A 12,243-nucleotide genomic window follows, 5' to 3' on the forward strand; every position below is an offset into this window, starting at 1 on the left:
CATTTTCCTTCACTGTGTTGTTTTAGTCTTGATAGTTAGTTCACAGTGTTATGGGTGTAGTGGAGGAAAGACAGGGCCAGGGTATGGGGTTTGTATTGCGGGAGGGAGGGTGAGGTGGTTTATTAGGTCAGTGGGTAGAGTGGGTAGGAGGGTGGGGCGGGGTAGAGGGTACTCAGTTCCAACATTTTTGTATACACTTTGACCCCTGCGGTAGGCCTATGCTGATGAGGTACAGAAACATGCAATTCCCCAGATGCGCTCCCTGAGACCAAGGGCCGCGCATCAGGAGAAAGTACATGGTGTGTACATACATAGCATGTTACACATGTGATGATAAGTTGTATCATTGATGCCATTTTGTCAACTCCCTGAGATTGTGGGTGCAGTTTAAGACCCCATTGTGCGTCATTGGCGTTTCTTTTGACAGACATTAAAGGCCATACGCAGCCCCGTGTCGCTTTGTGCCACGGGTGGGGAAGAGCCACTCCAATTGGCCGCTTGGTGGTAAAAAGCCAGACTCGGTCGTGGGAAGCAGAGAGCGCAAGAGAGAAAAGCCCATCACTCGAACTGACCCCGCCTCACCCTGTGATGCTGCTGTGCTAGGACGGGCCTACCAGGGGACGCTGCGGAGCGGGCGCTGCGTAATACAGCAGGAGCAGCGGCGGCAGCAGCAGAAGCAGTGCCTGCCGAAGCACACTGCGGCCAGCAGCCCCAGCCCGGAGCCCGTCAGAGCGAGTCTGGGCGTTTCCCAGCGTCTCCTGCAGCCGCAGAGCCAGCTGCTGCTATTGCTGCTGCTGGGGTGGCAGCGGGAGCAGCGCGCGTCACCCTCTCGACGGACCGCCCGGACGCCTTGCTGGAGAGAATGACCCAAGCATGTCGCCGCTGGTGGCCGCCGGGAGCCCGGGATTAGCCCCTGGAGGAATGAGGATACCTGCGGGGTGCGCACGCCGGCTTTACCGCATTCACCGCTCCACGCCTCGCCCCAAATCACGCCTTACTGTCACCGCTCCGTGGGGCGCCCTATAGACTTCACCGCCCACAGCCCTGGCCCTGCTACTGCCTCTTGTTGTGTGTCCCAGGCAGAATCAGGGTACGTGACTCTTTGCTCTACTAACCCATATTATCTACCCCCCACCCCCCCCCCCCTGCGAATTAACGCGCAGTGTCCCCTTGGACCGTGTGCATATGTCTCTGTTGTGTTTTTTTTTCTCGAAATGTCAACATTGATCTGGCAATAAATTCCTGGGTCTTGATCATGCAGATGTGTGCCCAGAGCCCTCATAGCAAATAGCCATGGCGTGGTCTCCTGTTTATTCTGTGAGCTGTAGGTGTGTGGGCGGTGTGCACATAGGTGTCCAGAGATAGGGAAATGTGTGTGCAACCCTCCCCCCCCCCCTTCGTGGTAGACGCTGCTGCTGTTGTCTGAGATTGGGCATCGGGTGCCTGTGTGGGTGACTGTGTGCGAGAGTGTATGGCTTGCTCGCTGCACGACTCGTTTGCCTGCTCCTCCTCATGTATCATTCCGTGCATGTGCCTGACCGGTGGGGGGTTAGGGGGAGCGAGTAGCGCCTCGCTGCCCCCGCGTCGGATCTCTGCCTTGCCCCTCTGCGTCGCGGGGCTCCCCCCTTGGTTCATCATACATGACATGAGACTGGCCTGCTTGCCGCTGCTGCACCGGGGGCAGGGCCGCACAACATGGACTTGGGGGGGAGGAGGGGGGAGGGGGGACGGGACCGGGTGCCTTGCACGCTGCCTGCATTGCGTCTATACGGTTATATGTTTTGCCCAGAGGTGGTTTCGCCTTCCGCACCCTGCCGCCACCCTTGAACCGTAAACACGCGCCTGCCTGGAAGCTGCTGGGCTGGGGGTCTGGGAGGTGGGGGTTGAGGGGGGGGGGGGCTGGCGGGGAGAAGCCGCGATGCTACCCAGATAGGACCGGACCTGTCTCTGCACCAAAGAGCTCTCATGTTTCTGCTGAGGCTGCAACGTCGAGAAAACGGCTGGAGTGCGCTCATTGCGCCTAATGTATTCCGCCGCCCCGAACCCGCGCTCATTATTGCGGCAGTAGAGCGGCCTCTCTGCCTGCGGGACCGCAGCCCGGCTGCACCCCGTTGCATGCCCGGCCACCTCCCGGCGCTTGGACGTCTGGAGGTTTGTGAAATGGGGAAAAAGCAACGAACCCCCCACCCTCCTTTTTTTCTCCCACGTTTAACCTCAACGATGGATAAAAAATAAATAAATAAAAAAACCCACCCAAATTGGTATGCGGTTCGACATCAGTAACTAATTAAATATGATTGCTCTTCGTGCAGCCTAATGTGGTCTACGAATATTTCAGCAGATCTTATGCTCCCAGTGCTGTAAAACGATATCCATAATACTAACAACAGAAAAAAGGGCGCAGACGGGCTAGCTGCATGCGCCTATCGCTGCAAGGCTTGACGCATTCGGACGGTGCTTGCTCACTCTTTTATACCTCTGTCATTCCTGCTGCCGAGAGCGCCAGGTAAGAGACCACATTATTTATCTATTTCTTTATTTTTCTTAAGTGTCTCTGCATGCTTTGGTTACTCTTTATTTTGTGAATGCCTTATCGGTGTCTTGTTGATGGATTTTTTATTTTATTTCAAAGCCATAGTCGGTGTGTGTACAGTGTGTTGGGATTTTGTGCAGTGGTAGTTGTAGTAACTGGGCACCTGGATGTTTTTTTTTTAAAAAACAAACCAACAAGTACAGGGTGATTTTAGGGCAAGTTGATGATTCATTGTGTCATATTTGGTTATTGTATCCCAAACTGAAAGCTTTTTTTTGGTTGTGTTTTTTTTTTGTTTGTTTTTTTGTTTGTTTTCTTGCAGTCGTCAACTACCGCACTGGCGTGAGATTACCTTTCATCTGTGAGCGGAGGAAGAGAGAGAAGGCAGGCAGTGGAAATCTGCTGAGTTTGCAAACCATCGCAGCCATCCTTTTTCGTATTTTTTTTAATTTTTTTTTTGGTTGGAGAAGCTGGGTGACAGCAGCAGAACGGCAATGGTTGAGTCAGCCAGAAAGGCGAGATTGCACTAAAAGCTGGAAAAAGAGAAGGGACGACCAGCCTTTTTGCCCAGCACAGGGGAACCACCTGCCTGGCTGGAGCCTGAGCGTGCACAGGTATGTGTGTGTGTGTGTGTGTGTGCGTGTGTGACTGAGAGTCTAAAGGAAGCACATGCACACACACACACACATACACACCCAAACTCAAGCACGCCATTGCTCAGAGAGAGGAAGCACCCTGGAGCCAAGGTGAACGCCCTCTGCTTCCGCGCCCTCCGCCCCAGCCGCTGGGAGCAAAATGACTGTGATTGCAGGGGAGAACATGGACGAGACCTCGGCCCTGCCGGGACACCCTCAGGACAGCTATCAGCCCGACCACGAAGACCACGAGTGCTGTGAGCGTGTGGTCATCAACGTGGCCGGGCTCAGGTTTGAGACCCAGCTCAAGACATTGGCCCAGTTTCCAAACACCTTACTGGGGAACCCCAAAAAGCGGATGCGGTACTTTGACCCACTGAGGAACGAGTACTTCTTCGACAGGAACCGCCCTAGCTTTGATGCCATATTGTATTATTACCAGTCTGGGGGCCGCTTGAGAAGGCCGGTCAATGTGCCCCTGGACATGTTCTCGGAGGAGATCAAGTTTTATGAACTTGGAGAGGAGGCCATGGAGAAGTTTCGAGAGGATGAGGGCTTTATAAAAGAAGAAGAGCGCCCTTTGCCGGAAAAAGAGTACCAAAGGCAGATTTGGCTTTTGTTTGAATACCCAGAAAGCTCAGGTCCTGCCAGAATCATTGCCATCGTCTCAGTCATGGTGATCCTCATTTCCATAGTGATATTTTGCCTAGAGACACTTCCAGAGCTTAAAGCAGACAGGATATTTTCTCAGAGGAAGAGTGACAACAGCACCGTGTTCTACAAGACCAACATCTTCACCGACCCCTTCTTTGTGGTAGAGACCCTCTGCATCATCTGGTTCTCCTTTGAGCTCGTGGTTCGATTTTTTGCCTGCCCAAGCAAGCCGGAATTCTTTAAAAACATCATGAACTTCATCGACATAGTGGCCATCATTCCCTACTTTATCACCCTGGGCACAGAGATGGCCGAGCAAGACGGGCCGGTGAAGGGGGAACAGGCCACATCTCTGGCCATCCTGAGGGTCATCAGACTGGTAAGAGTCTTCAGAATCTTCAAACTCTCCAGACATTCTAAGGGCCTCCAGATTTTGGGACAGACTCTCAAGGCTAGCATGAGAGAGCTAGGTTTACTCATCTTCTTCCTGTTTATTGGGGTCATCTTGTTCTCCAGCGCAGTCTATTTTGCCGAGGCGGAAGAAGTAGAGTCTCATTTCACAAGTATCCCCGATGCTTTCTGGTGGGCGGTGGTATCCATGACCACTGTGGGCTATGGTGACATGTACCCAGTGACAATTGGAGGCAAGATCGTGGGCTCTCTGTGTGCCATCGCTGGCGTGCTGACAATTGCCCTGCCCGTACCTGTCATTGTGTCCAACTTCAACTACTTCTACCACCGAGAAACTGAAGGGGAAGAACAGGCCCAATTGCTCCATGTTAGCTCTCCCAATTTGGCATCCCACAGTGACCTAAGCCGGCGTAGCTCCTCCACTGTCAGCAAGTCCGATTACATGGAAATCGAAGAAGACATGAATAACAGCATAGATAATTTTAGGGAGTCGAATCTCAGAACTGGCAACTGCACCATAGCCAACCAAAATTGCGTTAATAAAAACAAGCTGTTGACAGACGTGTAGGCAATCCTTGCAGCTTGGGGACTGGAAAGTGACAATTTGTAGATGCTTTAAAATACTTCTTTGAATGCTTTATTTACCTCGTCAATGAATTTTTGCATTGCGAATTTATGCTCAGCGATCAACATGCTTTCAGAATCTGTGAAAGATAATATTGTCATTTATTTTTTAAAACATGGATTTTTTTCTACTGGTACATGAAAGAAAAACAAACGATTCCAGCCAGTACAGTTAAATAGGAATAAGGACGCACCCAAGCAGGGGCCTTGCCCCCCCCCCTTTTGCTCGTTGCCCCTAAGAGTGAAACATGAACAATCACTATTGATATCAGATAATGTACAGCATGAATATATAGTAACTTTTTTCTGTAGACTGCATCCAACAAAGTTTTTATTAAATCCAATTATGGTAAATGAGTGCACAAGTTTGCCATCTTGCCCATTCCTTTCCATCACGTTACACAGTGACCTTTGAGGTACCAAATTGAACCTTCCTCGGCTTCCACAAAGCACCCGCAGACCAATCTCTTCCTAGATCTCCACAATGCACCCTTTCCGTTACCTTCCTACAGCCCCTCGGTGCACCCTTGTGCAGCTAATGCCCAACCCCCTACCAAGCATTCGTCTATAGGAACTCGAAGAACCTTTCCACAGCTCCACAATTCGCATTTCATGAAGAAGGCCCCAACAACTCAAAAAATAGCACATTGCTAAATATCCACTGGGCACCCTCCAAAATCTCCACACATATCCTCTGTGCAGGCCCATAAAGACCCCTACAACTCAGCAACACTCTATCATATACCTTCACAAATCACCTTTCGGCAGCTCCACAGAGCACACTCTTACAGCTTTACAAAGCAGAGTTCTAGAGTTCACATTCCCACAGTTCCATAAAACGCCCTTCGGACAGCTCCACAAAGCCCCTTCCCGAAGCTCCAAAACACCTCCCCACAGCATGCCGCCATGCAGCTTCACCAAACTTCTGGCAACCGTTCTGTGGAGCACCCTCCCTACAGCTCCAAAAGGCACACCCTAAAGTCCCACCATGCTCTTTCCAATAGTTCCACAATTTATCTCGTTACAACCACATAATACAACTCCAATAATGGCACCAAACATCGTCCCACAAATCCGCCAATCACCTTCCTACATCTCCACAATGCTGCCCTCCTGCAACTGCAAAGTTCTTCCACACAGCTCTACCAAACACTTAGTTTTCACGACATAGTACAGATATCTACAACTACACAAAACATCTTCCTACAGCTCCTCAGCGCACCCCACACACCTCCCCAAAGCAGCCCTTACAGCTCTATATTGCTCTTTTCTACCGCTCTACAAAGCACCTTATTTCCACCACACAACCCATCTTCCTACAAAGCCACCAAACGCACCCTATAGCTCCACAAAACACCTTCCAACACAAAGCTCCATGACATGTATCCACAAAGTACCCTCCTACAGCTTTACTGCACATTCTCAAGCTGCTCCACAAAGTACCTTCTTTCAACTTCATAATGCACTACCCCCACCCCCACAAAGTAGCCTCCTGCTGCTCCAAGGCACCCATCCTACCTACGACTCCTTAAAACACCTTTTTGCAACTCCATAATGCACTTTGCTCCAGGTCCACAAAGCACCCTCATGTAGGTTCGCAATATGCCCCCCCTACTGCTCCTAAACGCCCCCTCCCAAACACCCCAGGAAGCACCACCCTTACTGTTCCATGGCGCCTCTTCTCACAGCCCTACAAAGCACCTTAAGATCAAGCAATGAATTGACCGATCTTTCTTTATTAGAAGTATTCTAAGAAGTAAACATAGACAAAGAAACAGGACAAAACCATCTGCAATGCTGCTAGGTTTTTAAGTGCAGATGATTCCATTTCTTTTTTGTTCGGGGTCCACAATTGGATGCAAAACATTTGCCCCTTTGTTGCAAGACAGCACAATGGAGTTTCATATAAAGAGCATGTTTTGACTTTGATAATATTTATTTTGTAAATCGCATGGGAAATGTTACCTCAGACCATATGGGATAAGCTTTCGTTTGAACTGAATCTAAAGAGACGTGTTATTTATTTCCCTTTGCATTCACCAAAAGTGCACTCCTTAATTTATTAAATACCTTATTAGTCATTTAAAGTACTGTATTTAAGTGCGTATGTTAGTCAAATGGGAACAATACCTTTCGGAATTCACAGCATGATAACAAATACTCAGCATTATGGCTCATTTGACTAAGGTGTAACCCGAAATACTTAATGCATGATTTCAGTATTAAAAACGAGTGCTTGTGGGATAAATGGACTAGAAGGGATGGACGAGTCGCGAGGAATTCCCTAAAGTGCTCAGGGAAGCGTGTTGACTTCTGTCTGTCCAGGCAACTTAGGGAAGTGACATATCCCACCTCCGCTGGGGGGCAGTATAAGGAAAATTATGAAATCAAGTTGTACGTAGTAACACCTAAGAAATGCTTTACATTTTATCTGAAAACCAAGGTGCAACTGCATGCCTGTTGGTGCAATCTCAGAATGTAAATTCAATGTATGTATTGTATGCATCCAAAGTACCGCCCATTTTGTTTGCAGTCATGATTTTAGGTCTATTGACTTTTGTACTCCCCGGATACCCACTCCCGACGAAGCTGACACGATTGATTCAGATAGTTGCCAGTGCCTTTATCCTTTATCCCCTGAATCTTTGAAAGTGCCTCTGGGGTCCAAGCTGAGAAGCGCTAGGACCACTAGTGGCAAGAGGGGCAGGTTGGCTTCTCCCAGTAAACTAAAGGAATGTACAGTGTTATCCCACCAGCTCTCACGCAGGCCTGGCAGGAAGGACAACTCGTTTTCAGAGCTGATAACAATGGCCAGTAATGTGGGCGCCATATTGGATGTATTTTTCCCTGGTTACGTGGACGCTGGGAAATACCGCGTGTGCTGTTGATTGTATTGGCTAGTGCGGGAAAGCTCTTTAGTGGAACCACGTTTTATTTAGTGAGACGACACCGTGAACATAGCATTACCCGGGAAAATGCTTTGCACTGAACATTGACACAGATTTTTTTCTAAGGATTGTTTTTATTTTTTATTTGTCCTGCTGCTGGTCCATGCATTTTTGTTTCTGCCAGATAAATGTATTTTTGTTTATGCCAGATTAAGTCATGCACTTGTATGTCTGTGCAGCCCATCAATTCTCAAAAAAGGATAGGGAGCCTCCGCCCCTTTCCACCAAATTATGAACTATATCCTTAGGTAACTCATTACAAATATGTTTTAGCGAATGGCAAAGGGACCATTAATTCCCACGCCATTTTCACAAGTACCAATGTCCTTGTCTTCCTCTACACAGGCATAAAAATGTGCGCAGCGCATTTTTTTTCCCCCTGGAAGGAACACCGAGCAGGTGCTGCCTCTCCGAGAGAGGGGCAAGAGCAGTGTTGCCAACTCCTCAGTCCGGAAAGTAGCTAGAGGCTGTCCTAAAAGTAGCTAAAAGTAGCTAAATGACATCACTGCCTAATTAGCATAATCTCGCAGCATTCTCGTGCCTCTCGCGGCTGGACGGGGGCATCAGTGACATGACGTGACTTGTTGTGCTGGAGCCTGGCTACAAGGACGGGTGCATTGATTCGGGGTACTGCTATTGTTTTGTTGACATACACCCTTTTCTATTGGTTTGGAAACTTGCAAGTCTCCAAACCAATAGAAAAAAGTGTACGTCTTCAAACCAATGAAAGTAGCTAGATTAGTCGCTAGTCGCTTTCCATGAAGAAAGTCGCTAGGGGACTGCCGTTTGTCGCTAAATATAGCGACAAAGTCGCTAAGTTGGCAACACTGGGCAAGAGCGGCCTGCAAATCAGTCCTGTAACCCAAGCCTGTCATCCGGCTTCAGACGCACCGAGCGAACGGCGAACCCTTGACCCGGAAGCAGCTCTTGAAGGCGAGCGGTGCCATATGCAAGGCTCGAGTCGGGCCAGGGAATTGAATGTTTTTCAACCGCAATTAGGCACTACAAATCACCCCCACCGGACACGCTGCCACTCCCGTTTTCGCACTTAGCTTGTGGCAAACTGCTGGTGACCTCGTCGATTGTACAAACACCCTTTGACTATAGCAAGGCACTTAAAAAAGCGACAAGGGGAGTTCTCTTCAGTTACGCACAATACATAGCTCTCAACTCTCACGCTTTTGGCGGGTGTCACCCGCCTTGTAAACAGCTGACTCACCCGCCAAGCCTCCAGCACGCCCATTCATTTCAATGGGCGTCTCACCCGCCAAAACTAAAATCGGGTGTTTTCACCCGCCTTCGCGACCCAAATGGTTGAGAGCTATGCACAATAAAAAAAAAACAATAGCAGGTTTGCCGAAAGAGTTGTTTAATTTCGAGAGAGACTTTCTGTGAAAGAGGTTATTAATTACCCCCGCCATTCCAGGACACCGAAGCATCATACGCAATTTTTTTAAACCATTGAAACACCCCAAATCCATAGCTCTCAACTCACACGCTTTTGGCGGGTGTCACTCGCCTTGTAAAGGGCTGACTCACCCGCCAAGCCTCCTGCACGCCCATTCATTCCAATGGGCGTCTCACCCGCCAAAAACAAAATCGGGTGATTTCACCCGCCTTTGCAACACAAATGGTTGAGAGCTATGCCAAATCCGCCGAAAAAAAGTAAATACAGTCTCTCCTGGTATTTCCACGTCACCAAACCTGGAGGTCCGCGACACCACCCCATGTCAGGGTGGCCCGAATGCTGCGTTTCAGTTGAACAGCAATGACCACGCACTCCCTGCTCTGAGACTGGCACCTGACAGTCGAGGTCCCCCTCCCTGGACTTGGTTTCTCGTAGTTGGGTAACTGAACCTTAGTTTGACTGTTGGACTGACTCTTCTGCATGTGAAATGGGAGAAGTGCTGCATGCAGTGGTCCCATTGGCCGGGTCGAGGGTTGGTTGACCCGTTTGATTGGGGTGGTTTGGGGAGTATGAATGACTGATGTACCCACTCATAGCTCATGAACTAACCGAGAATATTAAGTCTTGAGTACAGGGAAGAACTCACGGAGCATAGGCATGTATTTATGGCAAGTTTAAAAGCAAAGAAATACTGTTCTTATCCCTTGCACTAAACGTGCTAAAATATCTTTGTAGACCTGAAGGTGCACTTAACAACTGCCTGTTCTTACAAATAAATGTAATTTTTTTTGTACAATGTGTTTGCTATTCAGCTTATTTGGAAATGGTGTCTAAAAAGCAGTGCAATGCTTACAGAAAATGGGGTCTCCCTTTGTGCTGGCTACGCCCTAGGCGTACAGCAAGACCCTGCAGCACAGTGAAAGCACATAAGTGCGGATGTTGCAAGGGTTCTGCGTACGCAGGAGCAATGTCTTTCCAAGGGAGATGCTCTCCATCTGCCCAAAGGGGCCGTTGTCATTGTTTTTGTGAGGTGCACTCCCGCAGGGGGCGTTGTCCTGTTTTCAGTGACGACATATAAACTCACCACGAGCCGACCAGGTTCATTGCATGATGTTCCCTGCCATGCAACCTATCACGGTGGCCAAAGCAAGGACCCACTTGGTTTAGGTTGGAGCTCCTCGCAGACATCACGCGGCCAGAAAAAATAAAAAATAAGAAAAAAAAAACAACTGTTCAGAAAAAGACACCAGAGCAGCCCAGAGACAGGTACAGTACAGTTGCTCTTGTAATCTGAGAAGTCAATTTCCTTGAATATGAAAAGACATGCCCTCACATCACATAGGCTTACAGCTCGTTATGTTGCAGCAGCATTGTGGTGTAGCAGTAATCACACCTGAAAAGGAACCCCTCTCTAAAAACACACGCAGGAAATGCATGCATGTACAATGGCAACCATTTTCTCCAGTTAAAGCTGTTAAAGGAAGCATTTTCATTTGTAACAATATGTTATGTATTCAATACTTACACTGCAACCCTCACCACTGTAGTGGTCGTACAGCACCTGACCTCGTCTGAGAAGTGGTGTATTGTGACCCTGCTGGGGTGTCGTCAGACCTCGGTCTGTGGATATAAAAGAAAAAGGGTTGGCGGAAGAGGAGGTCTTATACGAAGGTGGGTTTAGATAGGGTGACCAGACGTCCCGCTTTTGCCGGGACTGTCCCGGTATTTGATGCTCTATCCCCCTTTCTCAAGATCATGTCCCCATTGGAAACTGCAGTGGTCCTAGTTTTTTGTAGTAGGTCTTCATAGCTGGCAGCCAGGAATGGGACTTTCCAGAGTTAGTCCTACTTTTATGGTAGTTGCCCTGTACCGTTTTTTTACTTTTGAAATTTACTTTTGAAATCTGGTCACGCTAGACAAACAATTTGGTGTGAGAAATACATGAGATGGTGAGTGTGGATCGTGGTTGCTCTAGCGGGGGTGCTTGTATCGTAGCTCTGATTAGCTGTTGGTCAGCATGAGAAAACTTAAGGGACGCGTCAGCCATTTTACAAGCAATACTTACATGGGACGGCCGTAACTAGAGCAGAAGATACTTGGTGCTAAATGTGGTTGGCATTTGGTTGCATTCACCATCAGAGCGCCTGGGGACCAATTCAGTTGGTGATGGTGCGCTATATAACTACCGTTAACATAACATAACAACATCTCTAGATCTATACATCGTTCTTAGAGGCTGTAGAGAACAGGCACCTGGTTTAGTTACATTTAATACAGCATTGCTGTGGCCTTGTGTCATCTTTAGCTCCCGCCATGTTTTCATCATTGTCACTGCAGAGTTAAAAGCTGCTTGTGGAATCCAAGCAATAATAATGGGGGTTTCCCTTCCTGTTAGCTCAAAATGAAAGCAATACAAAAACAAACGAGAGGCGAGAGAGAGAGAGAAAGCTGTTCAAGTGAGTTCAGAAGCCCCCGCAGGGTCAAGCTTGCCACCGCCCACATCGGAATAATTTTACCATGCAGGCATCGGATATTGGAAATGCGTTAGTGTTTTGGCTTGGCCCCGTGACCCCTACACCGGGATGTTAGAAGAGTTAATTGATGCACCCCTGCAGCAGAGGCAGCGTGGGCTCACAGCGCCCCACCAGGAGCTCAGCGGAAATGACTGTGGCGTTAAACCCCATGAGGGTGGAAGGCGGCTGGGTAAGTGGCTTGAGAATGTGATGTCCGCATGATTCGCGAACCGCCTCGTTTTCAGAGGGAGACTTCGCAAAAATGTGTGTTTTTGTGAATGCGCGTGTGTTTTTGTGAATGCGCCCTGTCTAACACCCCCATTCAAATGTGCTGTGCGCTGCCTGGCATGCGCTGTTCTTAGGCCTACCTGCACCCCTATTGATCAGAGCTCAGCGCATGGACTCTCAAATGCTGCCACCGCCGAGGCTCGTCACCGTGAACGGTTCTATTACCGCCAGGGAAAGGTTGCTGTTTTTAATGGGAACCTAGACCATGATCTCAGCAATTCCCACTGGA

At 48.8% G+C, this 12,243-nt stretch overlaps 1 protein-coding gene across 2 annotated transcripts; it reads left to right on the forward strand.

Moving 5' to 3' along the window:
• The first annotated feature begins 448 nt into the window (after positions 1–448).
• LOC138513459 (potassium voltage-gated channel subfamily A member 1) lies at positions 449–8,963 on the forward strand. 2 transcript variants are annotated; one of them, XM_069628327.1, is made up of 2 exons: positions 449–1,090; positions 2,856–8,963. In XM_069628327.1, exon 2 carries the CDS (start codon positions 3,329–3,331, stop codon positions 4,799–4,801), a length of 1,473 nt encoding a protein of 490 aa, XP_069484428.1. In that variant the 5' UTR covers positions 449–1,090; positions 2,856–3,328; the 3' UTR covers positions 4,802–8,963. The 2 variants fall into 2 exon arrangements, with proteins under 2 accessions (XP_069484428.1, XP_069484427.1); XM_069628326.1 differs by lacking the exon at positions 449–1,090 and adding an exon at positions 1,910–2,506.
• Positions 8,964–12,243: the final 3,280 nt, after the last annotated feature.

Source organism: Ambystoma mexicanum, chromosome 12, assembly GCF_040938575.1.
Source record: "Ambystoma mexicanum isolate Mex_15411 chromosome 12, UKY_AmexF1_1, whole genome shotgun sequence".
In the NCBI taxonomy this organism is placed as follows: Eukaryota; Metazoa; Chordata; class Amphibia; order Caudata; family Ambystomatidae; genus Ambystoma; species Ambystoma mexicanum.